Consider the following 23951-nt stretch of genomic DNA (forward strand, 5'->3'; position numbering starts at 1 on the left):
TAGTACCCCATAGGTCAGGTCCTCCAAGTGGCTTGGGCAGTCACACACTCCTCTCCTTATACCAACCCTCTTGGAAGCTCCTTCTCCAGCCTCTGCAAGACCTCTTGCAGAGTTCATTGCTCAGCATCCCAGCCTCCCTGCTTTCTTCTCTCTGTCCCCTCTACCCACTGAACTAAGAAGTAATGTTTCTCTTCCATGGAGTCACTGCTGGGGAAACGAAGGCACAAAGCAGTCTCGCTGTGCTGCTCCCAGTGAACCTGAACTGGAACGAGGTCCGGGACCTGCTGGGACTCTTCCTTGGCCTTTAGTCCCTTGATGTTTCTGGACCCCGCCAAGGCCAGGCTCAGAGCTGCTTCTTGGTATTACGCCTGGAATGGCCCCAGGGCAGTGTTGTCCTGAGGTCTCTGTGTTCCTTAGCCTGAGCCCAGGGGTGGGTGGCTCTGGCCACCAAGTCTTAAGCTGTTATCCTGTGGCTGGGAAGATTGCATTCAGGTCTTGCACTGACCATTCCAAGAATCTAAACTGGTCACTCCACTTTGACACTGAAGAGTTTCCCCATCAATAAAGTGACCACAGAGGAGGAGAGGCTGACAATAGGAGATGTACTGGTGTCCAGGATGGGGCTTGTTATGGCCCCCATTTCCTTCAGTAATAGTGGACCCCAGCTTTCATTCTTTTCTGGGAATGAGAGTTGGAACTTTCTTTTCCACCATCCTCTCCTCAATCTGGATAGAAAGGCCTTGGATATGGGAATCTCACGTGTGATGGGTGTGAGGAATGGGTACCCTCCTTGGGCTGCAGGCGTCCTTGCCCAAGGCAGAAGCCTGCGTAACCTCCACCACCTCTTTGCCTTCCTTCTCCTGGCCTTTCATTTTAAGAGCTGGTAATTTTGAAGTTGTCAGGGGTCTGAGAGAAGATAAGCTAAGGTAAGCCCCAGGGTCACCCAGCCAGGGAATGGCAGGCCAAGTGAGGCCAGGACCAGACCTTCTAACTCTGCCAGTGCCCATACTCCTGGCCTTCTCCTCCCCGGCCAGGCTCAGGTCCCACCCACACCCTCGTCATGCCTTGGCCTGACCTGTCCTTAGGCAGACTTGAGACTAGGGCCTGTGGTGGGGTGAGGGGTACTGCTGGAAGCAGGGCCGGGGTGAGGCCTGGGAGCTGGCATCTGTCTTTCCAAGGCTCTGGGACTGTCGTTTCTGTGTTGGATTTGTTCACTAGATGGGGCACTTCCTCTGGGGCAGGAAGCTTTGATTTCCTGTGGTGGGGGCCGCTGGTAGGATTAGGAGTGGGGGACTCAGCTCTGGGCGATCCCTGATGTTGTTTGGAACCAAAAAGAGCAGAGCTTTCTGTATAAGGCAGGGGAGGCAGGAAGGAGAGCTTCGGTGAGGAGGCCCCGGTAAGGCCAGAGAAGGAGGCCAAGAGGGCAATGAGATGGGGAGGCGGGGCTGCGGTGGGCAACACAGCAGGAAGCCTGGTCAGCAGGTGACCCTGCCGGGTATTGTGTTTCCCTGTGATATTTCCCCCTGTTTCTGTGGCAACCTTCCCAGGGGGACCCAGGCCTTGGAACTGCAGGAAAGTGCCCCCAGACAGCCCTTTCCTTAGTGGTCTGAATATTAGGAGGAGTCCTTAAATCTGGCCACCTCCCTTACCATTTTGGCTCCTGGGGACCGGGGCTTGGGAATCTAGGCAAGTAACTGAGCATTGGGGGTGGGTGGTGGGTGGCTGGGCTGGGTGGAGGCCCTTTTGCACCTCCTGGTTGGGGAAGCAGAAGAGACATTTTTGCTGGACTTTTGGGGTAGGGGGCTCTGTGCCTCTCCTCATCCCATCTCTCCACTGTCCTCCAGCTCTCCCCCTGTGAAAGGGAACTGGACACCATGCTGCCAGGGACAAAGGGTCGGGGGTGGGGAGGAGTGGCAGAGGTGGGAGAGATGTTTTCATCAGCAGAGCATAGCTTCTTTGGTCCTGCACCACTTCCCAGAAGCCGAATAAATTCAGCATAGTGTCTATTTCGTGTGGATCAACACGTGATGGGTGTGTATGCACATTGAGTGAGTGGTGGGGGGTCTGCACGTGTGCCCCTAGGCTTGTATGTAGAGGTGGTGATTCCATGGCAATTTGCAGTCCGTGTGGTGGCTCTTTGTTGGGTGTCTGGGGAACATGCACACATGTAGTATGGATGTTTGTGGTCTCTAGAGTTGTGCACCTTTGCACTCACGGCTCTGCATGGGGTGGATGGACGTGTTTGGAGGGGATGTATGCCTGTGCAGGAATGGCTTTTTTTTTTTTTTTTAAGTCCAGGTATTTGCTGGAAAGCATGCTCATCTCTCTTCAAATGCTGGTTCCCAGACCACTTGCTTTAGAGTTCAGGACACTTGGAACTGCAGGAAAGTGCCCCTAGACAACCCTTTCCTTAGTGGTCTGAGTATTAGGAGGAGTCCTTAAATCTGACACCTCCCTTCCCGTTTTGGCTTCCTAGGACATTTCCAATTCCAGGTACATTTCAATACTTGGGAATGTATTCAAAATAAAGATCCTCAGGCCCCATTCCAGACTCAGAATCTGCAGGGGTGGGTCCTGGGAGTCTGGATGTTGACACGTGCTTCAGGTGATCTGGTGCCAAGCCATGTTTGAGGACTGCTGGTCTGGGCCAACCTCTTCAGTTTTTCCTTTGAGGAAACTGAGACCCGCAGAAGGTATGTGCTTTGTCCAAGGACACAAGGATAGTAAGACAAGAACCAGGACAAAATCCCAGCCTTTCAACACCAGTCCAGGACTCACCCATGCGTCCTCCGGGTGTGCGATTGTGTACATGTCCACACTCAGCGTGACACCATGGGCCGGACGGAACTGGAGTGGATGCTCGCTGGCCTTGACCTTTTCCCTGGGGTCCCAGGCTTCCTGACCTTGCTTTTCCTTTTACATACTGCTTCCTTCTCCCTGGGGAAATCCTGGACTTGTGGCTCATCAATCCTAAAAGTGACGTTGGCAACCAGAAGGCCCCCTTTGCTGTGCCAAGCATTCAGCTATTTATTTACTCACTGGGTGCTTACTGAGCCTTGCTGTATGCCAAGTCCTGGGCACAGATACACAGTGATCTCATAGGCAGGGCGTCTGACCTCAGGGAACTTCCACTCTAGTGGCGGAGACGGTAAGACAAGTAAGCAAGTCAAGAAATGAGTAGATACATTTAGTTACCCATTGTGATGAACCCTAAGAAGGAAATGAACCGGGCGCAGCAACAGAGAATAACAAGGGGGGACTTCCTTAGACAGGGAGGCCAGGGGAGGTCTGCCCGAGAAGTGAAATGGATGCCTGCTCTCACCTTCCCAGCCTGCAAGTGAGCCCTCGGAGCATCTGAGCCATGCTTGGCAACCACCTGGATTCAGGTGAGGGACCTAGGCTGAGGATTAGAGCTTGAGGGCCAGCCTTTGGCCTGGCACGGAAGACATCGGGGTCTCGGCTCCTCAGGCAATCCACAGAGGCTGATGAAAGGGGAGAAGAGGAGGGGGGAGCTGGACAGGGCTGACCTCAGGCTGCTTCAGCGCTCGGGGGAGTAGCCTCTTTCCCTTCCAGGGGCTGAGTCCAGGGCCATGGATGTGTTGGGTGCCAGGGAGGCGGCAGCAAAGTGCCACCCCTGCTTCACCTTCCTCCCTCCTCATTCCCTTCCTCCCCCTCTCGCCACCCTGTGACTCCTGTGCCAAGTCCCTCCCTTCTTGGTCTAGCCTGGCTGCCTCTGTGGCCACTGGGATCTATTTACCTGGTTCAGGAGTCACCGAGGAGAGAGGGGGATCCTATGTAGAGAAGACTTGGGCCCTGGAAGAGAGGACACACCAGAAAAAAGGACTGGGGCCGAGGCCAGTGAGGACAGAGCAAAGTGGGGGCTGAGGCTGGTCGAGTAGGGCCTGGGGCAGGAGAGAGAGAGGAGGAGACCTTGGGCTGGGCACTGCAGAGCCTCTCCTGGGCCCTTGGAATCTGCTCCTCAAACCGGGAGAGATTCTGTGCACGGGGCGGGGTTGGGAGGCATTGAGTGGGGGCGCCAGAAGACAGCTAGAAGGCCGGGCCCCTCTGGCCCCCCTGCAGGCCTGCCCCTTCGGTCCCTTCTCAGAAGGTTACCTTTCACGTCAGCCAGCAGCCTTCAGACCCTCTCGCCTCCAGCCTCTTCTGGTAGGTTTTTCTGGGGGCCCCAGAGCTGTGGGCTGCAGGATGATCCGGCCCTCTCCCCAGAGGGCTGTGTATCAGAGGAGCCTTCATGTAAAAGAAGAGGCCTCCAACCACCCGCCTGGAGTCCTTCCACCCTGGGCCTCCTTTAGGCTTCTGGTGCACTCACTCCGTGGACTCCTGTGTCTCCCCGGCCTTCCGCCCAGCAGGGGGAGAGGACGGCTCATGAGGAGGGCCCTGGGCTAAACTCACCATCCCCACCCGTCACCAGCCACTTCCTTTTTTCCCCCATGTTGCCTGCAGGGATTGGAAATCCTGGTGGGCAGAGACCTTGGGCCTTCAGGGAGAGACTGGCACCCTGGAGTGAGTGAGGGGGACCCTGTCCCCCTTCAGGAGTCCAGCTCAGCTCCCTCCCACCCCCATGAGGCCAGCTCTGGCTCCTGGAGTCTCCCCCCACCTGCCCTCCCCCAGCCCTTGAAGTCCCATTTCTCCCTCCCCCGCTGCCAGGATGACAGGGAGAAGCAGGGCAGGCTGGGAGTCACAGGTTCGGAAAGAGTCGGGGTGGGGGAATTCGGCGACTGGGGCGACAGGGCTGTAACCGTGTTGTTTTGCTTGCCCCACAAACCTGCACGGGCATCCGCTGCGCCCAGGGGCGTTCAGGTTGTGGAACTGCTCTCAGAATGACAGGCCGGTGGCACCCGGTTGGGGCAGGGGGGGCGGGGGGTGAAGGGGGGAGCCCCAGGCAAGGGGGAGCTGGAGGGTTAAAAATAGCAACAGCCGGGTTTCGGTTAGCAAATGTGGAGGCGGGGAGCTGGAGGCGGGGCAGGCGGCAGGCCGTGTTTGCTCGCAGCTCAGGGCTGTGTTTCCCCTGGGTCCCAGGAGTGAGTCACGGTGGAGCTGAGGAGGCGCGCTGGCACAGCCCCCCACCCCCACCCCACCGGGCGAGGGGCTGGGCCCTGACTTCGGCTCCAGGGCACTGGAAGGACGGCCTCTCCCTTCCAGGCCTTCAGAGTCCTCTGGAGAGTCCGGCCATGGAGATAGTGTGGTAGTGGGGAAGAAATCATTCTCAGACCAGAGACCTGGGTTTGAATCCCAGTTGAATAGGCAGAGGAACCTTGTGCAAGGCTGCCAAGGACTCTGACACCTGATTTCCTAATCTTTCAAGCGGGGATTTACTCATATGTGCCTGTCAACCCTCTGCAGATTCAAATGCACCCTGCAGGTGTGAGTGATCACCTTCACTCTCCTGGGCCCATCGCAGAGCTTGCAGAAGGGCCCTCTAGTGAGGGCACAGGGAGGAATATGGTAGCGTCCCTATTTTCCTCCTGCAAAAAACCAAGTGTAGGTCTCTCTGTGCCTCGGTTTCCTCATCTCTGTAATATGAAAGTAATAATTGCTTCAAGCTCCTTGAGTTGCTCTCAAGATTCAAGTAAGTAAGACTAGCACTGTGCCCGGTATGAGGTCAGTGCACAGAGAACATCATCACCATCATTGATGTTATTGTTCATATTTTTGAAGGTCAGGGATAGGGAATGTTAAAGACATGAAGAACAGAAACTGGGCTCAGCCCCAGTTCACAGAAAAATCAGGCCAAATTCACAGATTCCTCCACCCATAAGGGCCTGGAACAGCAGGAGTCTGTAGCCAGAAGTCACAGGGTGGACCCCTTCTCTCTTTCACTCCCTCACCCCCGGCTCTCCCAGTGAGGCAGGATGCAAGGGACCCTAGGGCCTCGCTACCAGCTGGCACAGGGAGGGTCTGGGATGGGACTGGCCCTGATGGCCCTGCTGTGCAGTAAGTACCTTGCCAGCATCTGCCGGAATGACCTTTATTTTAGCCCCTCCCTGGCAACTTTTAAAAGGAGCATGAGGCAGGGGAGGGATGAGAAGGTCAGTGATGTCAGCAGTCTCTATTCCCAGCACAGCGGCCCTGGAAGAGGCGGGAGGCATTTCTTTCAGGAAATGATCATTATTCAGGCTGCAGGCATCCATTAAGTCAGTCCTGACTTGGTGCCCAGGCCCGTGCTCGGCCTTCTGCGTGCTTCAGGGAGAGGTCGAGGATCCTGGGCTGTAGATAATGCAGAACCCCAGAGGATACGGGGTCCAAGAATATGAGCAATCAGTGAGAGCCCTGTGTCCTAGTTCTCACGGGATCCAGAGCTTACATGCCCATTGGCAGTGCCGTCTTGATTGTGCATGGGGTGTATATATACAGATCAATCCTGCTTCACTGTTACAGAGGCAGTTCGTGCGCCTCGCAGAGAGCCAGACGACACAGAAGAGCGCAGGTGAAAGAGTAAGAAACACCCAGTCCCAGCAACGGGAGACCACTGCCACGGTCCCTCTGAGCACCTTTCCATCTCCTGACACGCCTTCCTGTGTTGTGTATTTTACCGAAACAAGACCATACAGTGTATGCCGTTTTTTCAGTCAGTGATCTCTACCTTCCACTACAGTAAATTTTCATCTCATCAAATCCCCAGTTGGCTAGAAATTTTCCAAGACAGCTGGTTGGCCCAAATCAGTACCCAGTACCTTGCATCTGGCATTTGAGTTCCCTGAGAGCTGTGCATGCACCCTAGCTGGGTCTGTGGTCTGGAGACACCCCAGCCGAGCAAGCCTGAAGGGCAGCCCTGGCCGCAAAAGGGAATTGTGTCACCTGGAGAATCTACCCGCCACCTTCCAAAAATAACAGGCGAAATGAGTGGGATTCCGGGGCTTAGCTGGGATGGGGATCTGGTATTTAACTGTCATGAATATTAATGTGGCATCCTGTGAGTGCCAGCATTCATAGCTTGTTACTATTCATGGACTCATATCCATGATGCCCCAGGCCATGGAGCAGGCCAGGGTCTCCACCATGATCTCTGTCTCTCTCCAGACATCCAGGTCCAGGGGTGCTGATGGCTGTTTGCTTGTGTTCCTATCCCCTCAGGAGCCTGCCCTGAGGATCGTGGCAGTTTAGTCACTAAGTCATGTCTGACTCTAGTGATCCCATAAACTAGCCTGCCAGGCTCCTCTGTCCATAGGATTTTCCAGGCAAGAATACTGGAATGGGTTGCCATTCTCTTCTCCAGAGGATTTTCCTAACCCAAGGATCAAACCCAGGTCTCCTGAAGATTCTTTACCACTGAGCTACCAGGGAAGCCCTGAGGATGGGGGCTCTCTTTTGCACGTGGGGCCCCCTCCACCCCTGCCATGGCCTGCCGGAGTGTGTAAGGCCTGGGCAAGAGAGGGAGAGAGAAGAGAGCATCTTCTCTCTGGGGATTCACTCCCAAGTAGCCGCTCTGTGAGTGTCTTGCTTGGGTTATGTAACTCGCGTTTTAGACAGGGCCTGACGGTTTCCAGAGTGCCTTCACACAGCGTTTGTCCTCCGAGGCAGGCCTGGGGGTTTGCTTGTTTAGTTATAGGCGGCTGGGGGCAGCTTACAGGAAACGATGAAATGGTAACAAGTACATTTAAAAAGTAGGGAAAATGGAAAGGATGAAAAAGGAAGTGAAGATGGAGTTGGGGAGTGCCTCTTGGAGGCCTCATGGAGGCACAGGCAGAGATGGTCCTGTTTTTACTTTTGTTGTTGTCTTCTGGATGAAGTGCCGGCGTTGTGGGAACACGTGAGTCACGCCCAGGCCTTCTGATGCTGGGACCGACCACACTCTGTCCAGTGACCCCCAGGTGGCCTCACCTCATCTCAGTGGGTGGGGCTCATTGTACACACCAGTCTAGGGATTATGTGCTTAGATTCTGGAGTCCCTGAAGCCCCACTTACCATGTGTGTAACCTTGGCAAGTTTCGAAACCTCTCTGAGCCTCAGTTACCTCCTTTGTAATTTGAGGATGGTAGCAGTGTTGAGCTTACAGGGTGCTTGTGAGGATCGAATGAGAGAGTACAAGTCAGATACTTAGCACAGTAACCAGCACCCAGTAAGCAGTCAGTACATGGTTGTGGATCCTTACTAATATTACTAATTACTGGTAATAATAAAATAATAATGATTTATATTAATATGACTTAAACTTTTCCCTGGCAGTCTCTGGAGTGGACTGAGTGGCCTCGTGGGTGGCACCAGTGAGCAGAGCCAGAAAGGCATAGCTGAGAGAGACAGAACCAGTGGGAGGCAGAAGTGGGGTGCAGAGGGAGGCAGGGTCTGGCCAAGGAGGGCCCAGGAGCTGGGGGACCAGTGAGGGCGAGGGAGTGAACACAGACCTCAGAGGGGAGAAAGGAGCAGCTCTGAGACAGCCCCAGGGCGGTGACCGTGCTTCCTGTTGGGGCAAGCGCTGGCCCTTGAGAAAGACTGGCTGGGGCTGGGGCTGGCGGCTAAGAGGGAGCAGCTGGTCTCAGTGGGGCACCAGGGGGTGGGGGAGGGGGAGAGACAAAGGCAGAAGCTTGACAGAAACTCAGTTCTTCTCCCCGAATTACAGATGGGGCCCCCATCTTGACTGCTCAGGTTGTTTTGCTTGTGATAGGAAAGACAGATGGTGGGCAGACATCGTGGTGAACTTCCTATTTTGGGGCTTGGCGCTCCTGGAGCAGAGGGCTGAGGGTAAGTGGCAACTTTGGTTTCTGAGGCCTTTGGGGACCTGAGAAAGCCTAGGGCAGTCTGGACGAGGGGGCCTGGCCTGGGACTGGGGGGAGCCTGCTGCTGAGCGATGCCACACACCCTGAGCAAGTGGTTCTGCCTTCCCCTTCCCACCGTCACAGAGAATAGACCGGGGAGACTGGGTAGTGGCCCCGAGGCCGCCGGGTTTGGAGAGACTCCCATTTTTCCTTGCCAGAGGGCAGTGAGATGCCCCAGAGAGTCCCAGGAACCGCCAGCCCCTCAGGACTCAGAAAGGCCCAGCTCCCCTGCCTCAGCGTGGTCTCCATCCGCCAGGAGAGGCCACAGAAGGGACTGGACCCCGGGGCAGGGACAAGAAGCCAGAGAGGACGCCATCCCACCCCCAGGGAGCTCAAGCTGCCGCTGCCATGGTTACATCTGCTTCCTGTTTGATTCATCTCAAACAACAGAAAGGGGGGTGCCAGCTCCCAGCACAGGCCACCGCTGCGTGGGGCTGTTTACAACAGCCGCATGTGGGATTCCCAGAAAGAGACTCCAAACCGGACATCCTGCGGCTGCAAAATACCCAGGTGTCAAGAGCTAAAAATAGCTGCCCCAGGGCCCCAGGCGTGGGGAAAGGGGCATGCTTGCTGCGGAGGCGGAGGCGGAGGGCCGGCCTTGTGGCCCTCACATCAGCCTCCTGCCTGCTACACAGCTGCGGAGCCTGCGAGCTTGGGCCCCGCGCTTCGGCCTGACTGGAGGCCTTTGTCTGGGCAGGCCTGCGTCCCAGGCCGCTCACCTGGGAGCCCCGCCCGCCTTCCTGCCTGCCTGGTGGAGCTTGCTTTGAGACGCTAATGAGAAAGCCTCAGAAGCCCTTGGGAGCATCTAAGGAAGGGACAAAGGAGGATACCCGAGAGCCTGAAGATGAAGGCGGTGCTCGTCCAAGTTCCCGCCTTGTCGGTGCCAGCCCCTGTTCCCACCTATAGTCCGAAGTCATCGCTTGGCATGGCATCTGCAGAGTCAGCAGTTGGTGTCTATCTGTGATCTGGGAGGACTGTCCTCACCGGGGCCTAGAGATGGGACAGGCAGTTTCCGCCCTCTCACCTGCAGCAGGACTGGAGTCTGCCGCTGGTTCAGGTTTCCTGGGAGCTGTGTGATTTTTACCTTTCCCTGTGCCCAGCCAAGTCCTGCATTCGGCTGTCCACCCAGTAGCCTGTAGAGTCGAGGTGCTGGGGAGAAGCAGCCACGAGTGTTGCTTAAGAACATGGATTTTGGAGCCCATTTATCTGGCTGAAGTCCCAACTTAGCCACTTCCCTGTTATGTGCCTCCAGATGAGTTATTTAATACTGCTGGGCCTCAGTTGACTAATCTATATAATAGGGATAAAAATAGTAGCCACCACATAGGTTTGTCTTCAGGGTTAGATGAACTAGCAAACACAGGGCACATAGTAAACTGCTAGTTACAAAAGTTCAGATGGAGAAGAAAGAGAAGAGCCTGTTTTGGGAGAGTCAGGAGATAAGAGACTGGACAGGAACGCATCTGGGAGCAAGTGGACAGAGAGACGAGGGCAAAACGCAGACGGGACCAGATGCTGAGATGCTTATGCCAGAGGGCAGCTGCAGGTGAGTTCAGGGGCAAACAGGATGAATCACAACCCTGGCGGGGAGTACCTGCCATGTGCCCCGTGCTTCACGCACAGCGTCGCTCATCTCAGATGACCTCTTCCTGGTCCATATTCTTACCGTCGAATTTCAGAGGCACAGCCAAGCCTTGCCCAGGCTGCAGCGTGTCCCTGGCTATCCCTGCCGGTCACTGAGGGAGTCGGAGTGTGAACACCGGTCTATCTAACCCCAAAGCCAACATCCTCCGTGCTGCGGACCCTCACTTCTCTCACTTCGTGGGGCCAGAGTTCCCATCCAGCTTGCAGCACACTGGGTTCTGGATAAATCTGAGTAATAAGCAGCTTGGTGCCAAGATCATGAGCGATAGAATTAGTAAGTAGCAAGAGAATTTCTGGAAGGGGGACATAAGAAACTGTTAAAAGGAGTTGAGTCTAAGGAAGTCCTAGGGAGTTGGATGAGTGAGAAGCTTCTAGTTTCATACTTTGAGGGGCTCTTTGAAATGTTTTTAGTGTCTACAAGTCATATACTTTTCAATTTTTAAAAAATCGTGGGCTGTCTGGAGTTGAAACTCCTGAAAGTGAAAGTCAGGTTTTATCCACTTTTCCACCCCTTTGAGTCCAAGACCAGTGCCCTCACTGAGAGGTACTTAGAACCCTCTTTTGGGGTCGACTTCTTGGGTTCTCCCCGCACTGGTCTGGCCTGGTTGTACTGCTGCCCCGCTGGGTGACTGTGACCTAGCCCCCCTCCCCTCTCTCTTTCCCTTCTCTGGGAAGTGAGAGTGTTGCCTGCACAATCTCTGAAGCCTCATCAGCTCCTAACATGCACCACACAGTCCTCACTCTGTCAGTCGGGCAACTGTGACGTTCTCTCTTTTGTTTATTGATTCTTGGACCTTCTTGGCCATTTCACTCCCAGCTTTGTCTTCTCTGCCAGCCCGCTGCGGAGTCAAGTTTTGTCAGGGGAAGAAGACCTGAGCTGAGGGGGCTGGGGGAGGGAGGGGGGAGAGTCAGCCCAGGATCCAGGGCTTCGCTGCCTCGTGCCTGCAGGGCAGAGATCTGCCTGCTCCTCCTTTTTCAACTCCTCAGGAGACCAGGGAGGGGGACACAGCTTTGACAAAGACATGGAAAGCATTCAGAGGGGTTGTGGGTGGCCATGCTGTTGGGGAAGCCCTCCCCTGACATAGGACTGGCAGCGCCAGGGAGAGCAGGTGGCCAGGCCGAGCTCAGGTTTCCAGTCACATCTGCTGGACAGGTGAGGGCCAAGGGGAAACAAGGGAAGAGCGGGAGGCCAGCTTGTACAGGTGCTCGGGGACGGGAGAGCTGCACTTATGTCTGCCCTGGAGGTGGCTGAGGGCCAGGGCAGACCCACTGGGGCAGAATTTCTGGGTAAGATCAGGTGTCCAGTTGGGGAAGGTGACTTGATGGAAACTTCAGCACCTGGTAAACCATCTCTTCAGCCTGACTGCAGTTGCCTCCAAAGAAGGTAGGAATAGGGAGTGACCAGGATTCCAGAAATGAAAGCTGTCCACGCAGGCCTGGAGCAGTGTGCAAAAGGGCCAGACCTATGCTGTGTTTTCCATCCCTTGGGTCCATTCAGTCCTGATTGTATTTCACTCGTGAAAGTGTCAGTCGCTCAGTCGTGTCCAGCGCTTTGTGACCTCATGGACTGTGGCCCACCAACCTCCTCTGTCTATGGAATTCTCCAGGTGAGAATACTGGAGTGGGTAGCCATTTCCTTCTCCAGGGACCTTCCTGACCTAGGGATCGAACCCGGGTCTCCTGCATTGCAGGCAGATTCGTTACTGTCTGAGCCACTAGGAATGCCCACATTTCACTCCTGATTGCACCCAAATTAGTGGTAATAGCACTGTGAGGGGGGCTGATGAGAAGGGCCCCCAACTTCATCCCCAAGTCTGAGATGCCAGGTGGTCACTTCATGGTTTCAGGTCAGCTGCTGACCGGGTGCCTTTTCTTCTCTCTGGGACACAGGAGAGATGCTCCCCAACAATTATCTCTGTTGCTCTGGGCGCTTCTGAACCCCTGGTCTCTCAGCATGGACTCAGGGGCTTGAGAGAAGCAGAGCTCTTTCCAGGCATTTCTTCTAAAATCCACCCCTGTTGGTAGGCAAACCACACACACACACACACCCAGCTTTCCTAAAAAGAGTTTACATCATATCATCATCACAGCGTCTCTTCTGAGCCCCGTAACAAACACTACGGAGTTCAGGGCCATTAGTTTTGTCCCCTCCAGAGGGTGCATGGTGTCCGGAACCCGTGGTTACAGGGGAGTGGGGTGCAGAGAAGCTGGCTGTGCCCCTACAGCGCGTGCTGCTGGCCAGCCCCCAGGCAAGGACCGAGGGCTGTAGGAGACAGTTCCCAGCAGCAGGCACTGGAGACACAGGACTCTACAGTCTCTGGACGTGCAGCCGCGAGCCTAGTTTTGAAGCCTCTCTCAGAGCACGAGGTCCTGAGAGAGCCCCGGGGTGGGGGGCCATCCCATCCGGGAGGCTGCCTCCCGCACTCCTGTTCCTTGAGGCTCACAAACCTTGAGAGATACGCATGCCATGTCCTAGGCATGGGGCCAGGAGAGTGTCATTGTGTTCGAGTCACCAGTTCCTAACAGCCTGCCCTGTGCCAAGCAAGGTATTAGGTCATAGCTCACCAGTGGCACTGCAGAGACCCCGATTACTGAAGTTTCAAGGTGGTGGGTACCAAGTAGGTACTGGGGGAGGTGAGGAGGGAGAGGTCAGGGGGAGCTTCCTGAGGAGATGGGCTTGGGCTGGACTTGAGAGGATAGGCCTCATTTGAATAGGCGGAGCGACATTTCCCTACCAAATGTCATCCGGGCGCTGGCCGCTAGTATCTGGGGGCAGTTGGTGGGAGTCTCTCTCTCTGTGCGCAGAGGCGCCCCTCCCCGACAGGCACCTGCTTGCAGGGACTTCTACTTGTCCAGCTTCTGAAAGAGGACTGAGGCTGCTCTTAGGCCGCAGAGCAGTACCTGCCAGCTGACCTTCAGAAAAACACCCCTTCTGCCCCAAATCTGGTCTGAGGAGGGCTTCTGTGTGTCTACCACTTGCCCCTTCAGGACGCCTCTGGTCTCCAGCTCCGTCCTCTGCCCTGAGCTGGACAGCAGGAGGGCAAGGTGGCCTCAGGACTCAGCTTTCCCCACCCCAGCCAGTCTCTGGGCTCCGCTAGGCCTCTCTGCTGCTGACTGCCCTACCATGGGATTCCATGGGCTCTGAACTGGATGGAGGTGGGGTTGGGGGCCCTGCACTGGACCTAGGAGTCTGGGATAGGTGGCCGTTTCCAGAAGGAAAGACTTCTTTTTTCAGGTTATCCGTGAAACAAAGGCTGTGATTCCCTTCTCTGGGGGCACAGAGGCTGCAAGACCCAGGATGGGGCAGTAGGAAGAGGGAGTTCCTCTTGTGGGGTCCTCAAGCTGTGCATTCCAGACCCACCCCTTCGCAGCTCCCATCAGATCTGACCTGACCTCCAGGCCACGACCTAATCCCTCCCCCACTGTGGAGGGGGGCCCAGCTCCCTTTTCAGTCCTGCTCCCTCTTCCCCTTGTCTCCCTCCAGGCATCCTTAGTGCAGTCTCACCAGCCTGCTGTCCGCCTCACCCCTCAGCCCTCTCCTTCCCCTTCCAACTCTGGGAGCCTGCCTCGGCTGCCCAGAGAAGGCTGGGCACCTCAGGGAGGGCTGACACTGCTGGGTAAACTGGAACCACCTGAGTTTCCTGTCCAGGACTGAGCTCCAGAAGAGCAAGATATCTGAGCTGCTTGATAGATCTGATGAGGAAGATGGAGCTGGGGATCACTCTTAAGCAGCATGGGAGTTCAAGGAAAGGAATGGGGTGGGGTCTTGACTTTCTGGCTAGCTTCCGGTGGAGGTGCCAGGTTTTGGCATGCTCAGGCTGGAGTGGGGCTTCCTGGACAGGCAGGCAGCCTGCCTGGCTTAGCCCTCTCTCCTCTCCCTCCCCTGCCCCTCCTCTCCTGGCAGCTGATTCACTCCATCTCTTCTCTGTACAGATGGGACCCAGGTGAGCCCTGCTGCCCCCTGCTCCAGCCCGCCCATCATAGGTAAGAGTATGCCCGAGGGGGAGTGTGGTGGGGAGTGGAAGATGAGGCTGGAAAGGACAAAGGAGGGTGAGGAGCTGAAAAGGACAGAAGGTGGTTCACCAGGGTGCCTGGAGGATGGGCCAGAGTTGGGAGACTGGAGTTCTGGGGGAGGGGGCAAAGTTGGGGTTTTGTGGGGAAGAGGTGAGGGTGGGGGATAAGAGCGGCAATTCTGGGTCCAGGCGGGCCCCAGAGCTGGGAAGCACAACAGGAAAAGGAAAGGCAGGATGCTCTTCTTGTCCGCCCTGGGGCAGCGAAACAGGAAGGCAAGTAGGAAGCTAATATTTATGCTCAGGTCCCTGCCTCGGGGGCTCTGGGGAGGGGGTGCATTCTTGTTTGTCAGCTCTGAGGTCCTCACGCCAGCCCTGCAGGTTGGGCACAGCAGCCCTTGCAGGATGGGAAGATGCCTTGTGGTGCTTGGGTGGAGGTTGAGGACCCCCCTCCGTGATCCTCTCAGCGTTCCACACCCCCGCTGCTGTCAGGCTGTGTTGGGCGAGGGGGGGTGGATGTCCATGGTTTAGGATGTGCCCGTGGTTGGGCTGGGGTGGGTGAGGCTGGACTGACTGAGGGCTGCTTTGTCCTTAATTTCAACCAGATCCACTGAGGGTCTTCTGGGTGCAGGTTCCACACCTGACACCCAGCCTAGGGCAGTGAAAAAGGAAGGGCATGTCCTCTTTGCTCCAGTCCTTGCTGTCGAAAGCTTGCAGACCTGGGGAGATGAGACACACAAATAAAGAGAGAAATAATGGTAGAATGTAATATGTGATCTATGTGAAAGGCGGCAGCAGCTGATTAAGGAATTCATCCACCCATTCAAGAAGCATTGAGTTCACCACCTACTGTCATTTAGTCCTCCTAGCTGTGTAATCGGAGAAGGCAGTGGCACCCCACTCCAGTGCTCTTGCCTGGAAAATCCTGTGGACGGAGGAGCCTGGTGGGCTACAGTCCATGGGGTCGCTGGGAGTCGGACACGACTGAGTGAGTTCATTTTCACTTTTCACTTTCATGCATTGGAGAAGGCAATGGCAACCCACTCCAGTGCTCTTGCCTGGGAAATCCCATGGATAGAGGAGCCTGGTGGGCTGTAGTCCATGGGGTCGCTGGGAGTCGGACACGACTGAGCGACTTCATTTTCACTTTTCACTTTCATGCATTGGAGAAGGCGGTGGCACCCCACTCCAGTGCTCTTGCCTGGGAAATCCCATGGATGGAGGAGCCTGGTGGGCTGCAGTCCATGGGGTTGTGAAGTCAGACATGACTGAGCGACTTCACTTTTACTTTTCACTTTCATGCATTGGAGAAGGAAATGGCAACCCACTGCAGTGTTCTTGCCTGGAGAATCCCAGGGATGGGGGAGCCTGGTGGGCTGCCCTCTGTGGGGTTACACAGAGTCGGAAGTGACTTAGCAGCAGCAGCTGTGTAATTTTCTAAACATTGAAAGAAATTGGAAAAAGAAAAAGAAGCATGAATGAACTCCATCTCTATTCCAGGGCACAGAGGACATAGGGATTTATTTATTGATTCAGACAATATTTTCTGAGTGCCTGTCATGCGCTAGGTTCTGGTTCTAGGTGTTGGGATAGTGAGCAATAGGGAGAAGCAAGTCCCTGCCCTTGGAGCGTAGCTCAGATTTGGTACCTGCCTCGCCGGTGCTTTCAGGGGACAGAACCACCAGCATGATGGAAATCCAGAGGAGGGCTGGACACGGGACCCTGGGCTGGCTTCAGGAAAGGGGAAAGACTCCAGCAAGGCTTGGAAGTCTGGCAAGATCTAGAAAAGTGGAATTGAGGGGTGAAGACAGCACCAGCGGGGGGACTTTATGAGCACAAGCTCAGAGGATGGAAGGTACGTGGGCTGTGATGAGACGGGAGCTTAGGTGGAGGGTCCGTGTTCAGATGTGGGAGACAAAGCGGAGAGAGACCAGCTTAGCACCAGACTGTGGAGACCCTCAAATGCTAATTCACCCTGAGAGGGGTTCCCAGGGTTGAAGGCAGAGCCCCTCCCACCTTCCCAGCGGTGGAAGGGGCTGAGGCAGTGAGGGAGAGCGGAATGGGTTGCTCCCAGTCTGTGTGGCCAAAGCTGCTGGCCACAAGTCCAGGGGGCCTGCCCTGAGGACCCTCATGCATCGCTGAGGGAGTCCCCCCAGGAAGCCAGAACACCTGCCATGAGAGGACTGAGACCCTTCCTGGGGCAGGAGTGCAGTGGCATCAGGGCCCAAACTCAACCCAGAATGAGAATTTGGGGTCCCTGAGTGGAGGCATGAGCAAGAAGTGGGGACATCAAAGTGGTGCATTGCCTGCTGTCGTCAGTATCTGGGTGCCCAGCCATCCGCTCTGGTCTCTTGACATCCAGAGAATGGGAACAGGCACCTCCCTGCTCTGCTTCTCTCTCGTCTCCATCTCACAGTCAGAGAATATAAGAGCAGGCATCACTTAGTGACCACCTATTGCAAGCCCCTCTGCCTTTCTCCAGCGAGAAACCCATCCTGGGGTGAGAGGCAGGGCAGGCGACTTCCTGAAAGTGGATGGGAAAGTGGAGCCAGAGGGCTGGTCTCAGCAGGACAGAGCCTGAGCTCACTGTGCCCTGGGCTGGTGCCCTTGGCCAGGTCCCTTCACCCGAGCCTCAGTTTCTTCCTGTGGGAACAGTAGTAGCTCCCTCCCAGGGCCCCAGGGTGATGAGATGAAAGGGTTTGCAGCAAGTCCATACATGTGCTGTGGATGTTAAGATAATGGTTCAGCTGGACCTGGAGGCTGTGTTTCCTGAGTCCCTGGCTGGTCTTTGCCCCAGCGCCTTCCAGTCCTCTTCAGTGCTGGCCTGGAAGACAGCCCATGGCTGCCTCCACAGGGGATGCCCAGCACTGCATTAGCTGAAGGAAGCCTCTCTGAAAAGGTTCCTCCGCTTGTGTGCTCTCACCTGCTCCCAGCCCCACCTGCGACCTCTTTTCTAGGATAACTGGGAATGTCTGGCTGCTGAGCGCAGCCTGGCCTAGCTGGCGGTGCTGCCATGGGACCTAGTCTGGCAACTGGTTATATATAGCCCCTGCGTCCATGGCCTTGGCAGGGTGCTCCTGGCGTGGGCACAGGGGACACTCGAGGTGCTGAAGCTGCCGTCCTTGCCACGCCCTGCCCGGAGCTGGCGTGAGGGTACCTAGGAGCTCCCTGGGCACATGGGCTGTGCAGGCCTAGGGTGCTGGCCAGGGCTGGCTGTGGGTTTGAGGCACCTCTTTATCCTGTGGCCTGGGATAAAGTAGGGAGGATGGCGCTGAGGGCCTGGGGTGCCCTTTGGGCTTGGAGGCAGAACAAAGGGAACCGCCTGTCCTATTGCTGTTTTTGAGATCAGTTTATCAGAGGGCATGTGTGTCCAATCCTCCTCCAGGGGGGAAGAAGGGAAGGAGAGGTCAGGGTCCAGGATGTATCACTAAAGGGTCCTCAGTCCATTCCTAAATCCCACAGCCCCCAACCGTGGCCTGGAGAGGCAATATATTTAGTAGAAAACTACGCTTGGGGTCAAAAGGCTCAGCTCACCACCACCGGCGATAGACTAAGGCCATGGTGTATGTGACCTCCTTTCTCTCGGGTGAAACAGAATTGAAAATACCTACCTGGCAGGACTGTGCTGAGGGCCCCCAAGGGAAAGGCCCCTGGAGGGTGTTGTGCCTTGTCAAGTGAGGCTGAAGGAGGCTGATTAGGTAACCGCTCACCTGCGGGCCTTCCCCGCTCACCCTGCCCTCTCTGTGCGCCCTCAGGCTGGCCCAGGCCCCGCGCAGACACGCCAGGCCCTCAGCCCCAGCCCATGGACCTGCGGGTGGGCCAGCGGCCCGCGGTGGATGCCCCGCCGGAGCCCACACTGCTGGCCCTGCAGCACCCCCAGCGCCTCCACCACCACCTCTTCTTGGCGGGCCTGCAGCCCCAGCGCTCGGCAGAGCCCATGCGGGTAAAGCTAAAGCTCCCACGAAGCCTCGAGCCCAGACCCGGCCCCGCCCTCCCTTCAGCCTCCACCTCTGTCCTCAACTCCTCGCCCCCTCCCCACAGCTCTCAATGGACACGCCGATGCCCGAGTTGCAGATGGGGCAGCAGGAACAAGAGCTGCGGCAGCTTCTCAATAAGGACAAGAGCAAGCGAAGTAAGGGTGGAAGCCTCCCCCGGAAGTAAGGGTGGAAGCCTCCCCCGGCGTGTCCACGGCCCCCTGTGTTGCGGGGGGAGGAGGATGCCAGCCTCAGTCGGGGTCTCTGCCTGCCAGGCACTGCGGGTGAACGCGGGAGGAGGTGAAGGGGGACCCGCGGGCTTCACAGAAGGGATGTAGCCTCAGGCTTGACTGCTGCATGAAGGGCCTCTGGGAAGCCTAGTCGCGGGGGGGGGGGGGGGGGGGGGGGGGTGCGGCGGGGGGCGTGATCAGGGCAACGGGCAGAAAATATTCCAGGGAGGCCACCCACCCATCTACCCCCCAAAGCACTCATGATTTCCGCCCCTGCAGGTGCCGTAGCCAGCAGTGTGGTCAAGCAGAAGCTGGCAGAGGTGATTCTGAAGAAACAACAGGCGGCCCTAGAGAGAACGGTTCATCCTAATAGCCCCAGCGTTCCCTACAGGTAACTCCCTCTCCGCCCCGCCTCCTTGTGTCCTTGCCACGCCCCCCTCCGGATGTCCGCCAATGAGCACACAGCACACGCAGACCGCTGCTCTCAGGTGCCCTTCACCTAATCCTCACCCCTCACCTCTAATCCTAGTGCCTCTCCGACCCTCTCTCCCAGCTGATACCTGCTCTCCTCTGGCCTTTAATTATCTCGCCTCACTCCGCCTGAGGCCCTTCTTCCCTACAAGCCTTTCCTCCCCCCACATACACTCTCTCACGCACACCACGCTGGCTTTCTGCTCTGTATTTTCCCCTAAGCACAGAAATATCCAGATTCCTAGAACAGCTTCCTCCCTTTGTGTCTGGGACCCTGGCTCCTAAGGACAGATCAGGATGTGTGGCCCAGTACTGCCCCCTGGAGATGGTCCCTGTTCCTACTGGCCATGCACTCCGCCTGGCCCTGCTGGCTGCCTCCACTCCAGCATGCCTGCATCATAAGTCGCTTCAGTCGTGTCCGACTCTTTGTGACCCCATGGACTGTAGCCCGCCATGCTCCTCTGTCCATGGGATTCTCCAGGCAAGAATACTGGAGTAGGTTGCCGTGCCCACCTCCAGGGCATCTTCCCAACCCAGGAATCGAACCCACATCTCATGTCTCCTGCATTGGCAGGAGGGTTCTTTACCACTAGCGCCACCTGGGAAGCCCCGCTGCCTCCCCCGGCAGGTCCCAAAGGGTGGAAGGAGATGGCTGCTACGCCTCTGGGCATCCCTGCCCTTCTGAAGCAGCCTTGGTGCTCACTCCGCAGAACTCTCGAGCCCTTGGAGACGGAGGGAGCTGCCCGTTCCATGCTCGGCAGCTTCCTGCCTCCTGTTCCCAGCCTGCCTTGCGACCCCCCGGAACACTTCCCTCTGCGCAAGACAGGTGCGTGGACAGGCCAGCAGGGATCTCCAAAGGGGCTAAGGGGGAAGAGCCTTGGGGGAGGGTCAGGGAGGGGATACTGCCTTCTCCTGTCTGTCTCAGAGAAGGTTGGAAGGGAAGGCTTAGGGCAGAGACGGGGTGGGCGTGCACCGAGTGATCCCGGCGCTCCTGCAGTCTCCGAGCCCAACCTGAAGCTGCGCTACAAGCCCAAGAAGTCCCTGGAGCGGAGGAAGAACCCGCTACTGCGGAAGGAGAGCGCCCCTCCCAGCCTCCGTCGGCGGCCAGCAGAGACCCTTGGTGGTGAGGCCCGGCAGGGTGGGTGGGTGGCGGGCAGGCCTGGTGCCCTCCCCCAGGGCTCCGGTGGGTGGTTGTCACAGGGTGGCCTACACACTTGCCAGGGGGTGAGTTGGGGCAGAACCCAGCTCCTGCTCCATTGGCTAATCTGACGTCTGCCCAAAAGAAGGGGCATCTTAAAAAAACCAAGTGTTCAGAAGTGCTGGAGGCTGGTGATGGCCTTCCTGTCCCGCTGGGAAGAAAGCAGGAAGCAGAGCCCACCCACCGCGGAAGGGGCTTGTTCCTGGCCCCCTCCTGGCCACTCTTGGCTCCTAACTGAGCACCCCCCTCTCCCCAACCCTCAGACTCCTCCCCTAGTAGTAGCAGCACGCCGGCATCAGGGTGCAGCTCCCCCAACGACAGCGAGCATGGCCCCAACCCCGTCCTGGGCTCCGAGGTAAGGCCTTGGCAGGCTGGGCTCCCCGGGGCATCTCTGGGGCTCAGCGGCCCTCAGCAGGCAGCCCGGCCAGGCTGGGGCTTCAGCATCTGGGCAGCCCCAGCCCAAGCCTCTGGGGGGCTCCGGGGAACGTGTGCCTGGGGGTGGAGGTCTGGAACCGGTGACCCCTGCCCTGCTCCCGTGGCAGGCGCACTTGGGCCAGCGGCTGCGGCTGCAGGAGACCTCTCTGGCCCCGCTCGCCTTGCTGCCCACAATCACACTGGGGCTGCCCGCCCCTGCCAGGGTGAGTGGCTGAGGCGCCCTCCCCCAAACACCCGAGATCTCTCCATCCCTTCTCCTACACCCCGCCCCTGGCCTTCACTGTCCTCCCCTCTGGGGTCTTTTCGCCAGTGATGTTCCCCCACTCTCCCCCAGGCTGATGGTGACCGCAGGACCCATGCGACTCTGGGCCCTCGGGGCCCAGTCCTGGGGAACCCCCATGCTCACCTCTTCCTGCCCCATGGCCTGGAGCCCGAGGCTGGGGGCCCCCTGCCCTCTCGCCTGCAGCCCATTCTCCTCGTGGATCCCTCAGTGTCTCACACCCCTCTGCTGACTGGTGAGTACCAGCTTCTCCAGAAGGGCTGGATCCCAGTACCCTGCCGAGGGCCAAGCATGGCCAGGGTCCCGTCCTCCTGTGCGTCTTGCTGCTGAGTCCCTGGCTCGCCTCACCCCCCAACCCTGGCTTCCCTCCACTCTTCCTTGTGGTCCCCTCCTTATGCCCCCCACCCCATTCTTTCCAGTGCCCGGGCTTGGGCCACTGCCCTTCCACTTTGCCCAGTCCTTACTGACCACCGAGCGGCCCTCTGGATCAGGCCTCCACCGGCCACTGAGCCGGACCCGCTCAGAGCCCCTGCCCCCAAGCGCCACTGCCCCCTCACTGCTGGGCCCCCTGCAGCCCCGCCTGGAGCGGCTCAAACCTCACGTCCAGCTGATCAAGGTGAGGGGAACGGGGTAGGGGAGGCAGTGAGGGGTGGCTGAACTGGGGCTGAAAGAAGGGAGACTCAGGAGGGGCAGGGCCAGAGAGGGGATGTGTGGGGCCCAGGGCTGCGTGACCACTAGAGTCCCAGCGGGATGCAGGACGATCTGGCCCCGACCACCACTCCCCACCTCACGCCCTGTGCCAAAGCAAGTCTCCTCAGTAGTCATCTCCCCCACCCCCAGAGGTCAGCCAAGCCGAGTGAGAAGCCCCGACTGCGGCAGATACCCTCAGCTGAGGACCTCGAGACGGACAGTGGGAGCGTGGGGCCGCTGCGGGATGATGGCCTGGAACATAGGGAGTCCAGTCATGGGCAGCAGGAGGCCAGAGGCCCTGTTCCTCTCCAGCAGCACCAGCAGGTATGGTCGGGCCCAGGGGCCTCTTGGAAGGTAGAGTCAGGAGACTCTGGGGCCTGGTAATGGTGGAAGGGAGGGAGATGGGATGTCAGTGCAGGGGACAACTCTAGGACCATGGTTTCTCTGCCAAACCCACACTGAGGTACAGACAGACACACACGCAGGCATACATGCATTCACACACATGCATACGTGCATTCATACACACATACATGTGCGTGCACCTCCAGCAGCCTTCCAGCCTCAGGGTGAAGCCATGTGCCTTTCCAGTGGTGAGACTGGCACATGGAGCCCCATGCACTCCCGCTCTAGGACATCCCCCCGTGACTGTTAGTGCTGTTTCCAGGAAGGTGCTAGGGCAGGAGGTGGGGCAGAGCCGGGCTTGGCCCTTCAGCAGCACGAGTCAAGCCGTGGAGTCTTCATTTGCTGGGGCTCATGTAACAAGTACTACAAAACGTGTGCCTGAAACAGCAGGTGTTCCTTTCCCCACAGTTCTGGAGGCTAGAGGTCTGAAACCGGGGTGTTGGTGGGTTGGCTCCCTCTGAGCCCTGTGAAGGAAGGCCTCTTCCCTCGGCTTGTGGACGGCCGCCTTCTCCCTGGGTCTGCACGTTGTCTTCTGTCCACGTCTGTATGCCGACTTCCCCTGTTTATAAGGACAAGAATCATATTGGAGCTTACCCTGATGACCTCATTTTAACTTGAGTACCTCTGTGAAAACCCTGTCTCCGATCAGGTCACGTTCTGAGGGGACTGGGTGTCCCATCCTAAATACAAGGTGGGAAGGGACACAGCTCAGCCCATAAGATGTGGTAACAGTGCACAGAGTGCGGCGGCTCACACAGGCCCCTGTGTCCTCGGGCAGTGGGTAGTCCTCAGAGACCAGGAGGAGATCCTGGTCAGAGCCAACCTGAGGCCCCTCACCCTAGTTCTGGTGTTGGAGTCTCAAGGGCTCAGGGAGTGCTGGTGGAATGGGGTGGTCAGTTTGGGCTGCAGATCTTTGGGGGAGTATATGGGCAGGGAGCTCAGAGACTCAACGCCCAGCTGGGCGGCAGGGTCAGAGGCTTCTGCAGGAGAGGGGCCTGACGGGAAGTTTCTTGGCTGTGGGCAGAGGCGAATGGAGCAGGGTCTGAGAACCTAGAGCCTGAGGCCCCCTGTGTCCCTCAGGTGTTCCTCTGGGAGCAGCAGCGGCTGGCTGGGCGGCTCCCCCGAGGAGCCACTGGAGACTCCATGCTGCTTCCCCTGGCCCCGGGCAGTCACCGGCCCCTGTCCAGGGCTCAGTCGTCCCCGGCCGCACCTGCCTCGCTGCCGACCCCAGAGCCCGCCAGCCAGGCCCGTATCCTGCCCAGCTCAGAGACCCCTGCCCGGACCCTGCCCTTCACCACGGGTAAGGCTTGGATTAGAGGGCAGGAGGACGAGGCCGGGGCACACGGGGGCTCGGAGGGGATTCCATAATTCCCTGTGTCATAATTCACTCTGGACATGTTTCGAGAGCACAGAGCCCTTTCTTAGTCTGAGGAGGTCTACTCAGTGTCCCATGGAGCAGGTGGTTGTATCCATGTTACAGTTAAGGAGACCCAGGCTCGGGAAATCAAGGGGACAGCTGGCTGGCAGTCAGGCCAGGCTAAGAATTCAGGTCTCCTGACAATTAATTCAGGCCTTTCAGAAATTACACTGTTGCTCTGCTTGTGAGAAGAACTCACAAGCATTTTAGAAATTTGAAAAATAATAGACAAGCATAAGAACGGGAAAAAAACCACCAGCCAGGGGACTTCCTTGGTGATGCGGTGGCTAGGACTCCATGCTCTCAGTGCAGGGGCCCCAGGTCCAATCTTCAGGGAACTAGACCCCACATGCTGCAACTAAGAATTCACACGCTGCCGGCCACAATGAAGACCTGGTGCAGCCAAATCAATAAATATTAAAAAAG

At 57.4% G+C, this 23951-nt stretch overlaps 1 protein-coding gene and 1 long non-coding RNA gene across 5 annotated transcripts in view; one reads left to right on the forward strand and one right to left on the reverse strand.

The window, feature by feature from the left end:
- HDAC7 (histone deacetylase 7) overlaps positions 1-23951 on the forward strand; it is a 37227-nt gene that overhangs the window by 1896 nt on the left and 11380 nt on the right. For 2 of the 4 annotated variants that reach the window (XM_052641115.1, XM_052641116.1), the window contains exons 2-13: positions 14349-14399; positions 18181-18368; positions 18467-18557; positions 18909-19020; positions 19811-19926; positions 20098-20223; positions 20562-20653; positions 20841-20936; positions 21068-21248; positions 21433-21629; positions 21854-22027; positions 23189-23408. In XM_052641115.1, the coding sequence (XP_052497075.1) occupies positions 14349-14399; positions 18181-18368; positions 18467-18557; positions 18909-19020; positions 19811-19926; positions 20098-20223; positions 20562-20653; positions 20841-20936; positions 21068-21248; positions 21433-21629; positions 21854-22027; positions 23189-23408 (1644 nt within the window). The remainder of the gene's footprint in view (positions 1-14348; positions 14400-18180; positions 18369-18466; positions 18558-18908; positions 19021-19810; positions 19927-20097; positions 20224-20561; positions 20654-20840; positions 20937-21067; positions 21249-21432; positions 21630-21853; positions 22028-23188; positions 23409-23951) is intronic. The other 2 variants (XM_052641118.1, XM_052641119.1) reach the window with 1 other exon arrangement.
- Positions 3039-4864, reverse strand: LOC128048693 (uncharacterized). The gene is made up of 5 exons (XR_008199398.1): positions 4784-4864; positions 4114-4245; positions 3758-3813; positions 3323-3482; positions 3039-3133 (listed from the first exon to the last, which is right to left on the reverse strand). It is a non-coding gene; the product is annotated as an uncharacterized LOC128048693 (long non-coding RNA).

This window comes from Budorcas taxicolor, chromosome 5 (genome assembly GCF_023091745.1).
Source record: "Budorcas taxicolor isolate Tak-1 chromosome 5, Takin1.1, whole genome shotgun sequence".
Lineage (NCBI taxonomy): Eukaryota > Metazoa > Chordata > Mammalia > Artiodactyla > Bovidae > Budorcas > Budorcas taxicolor.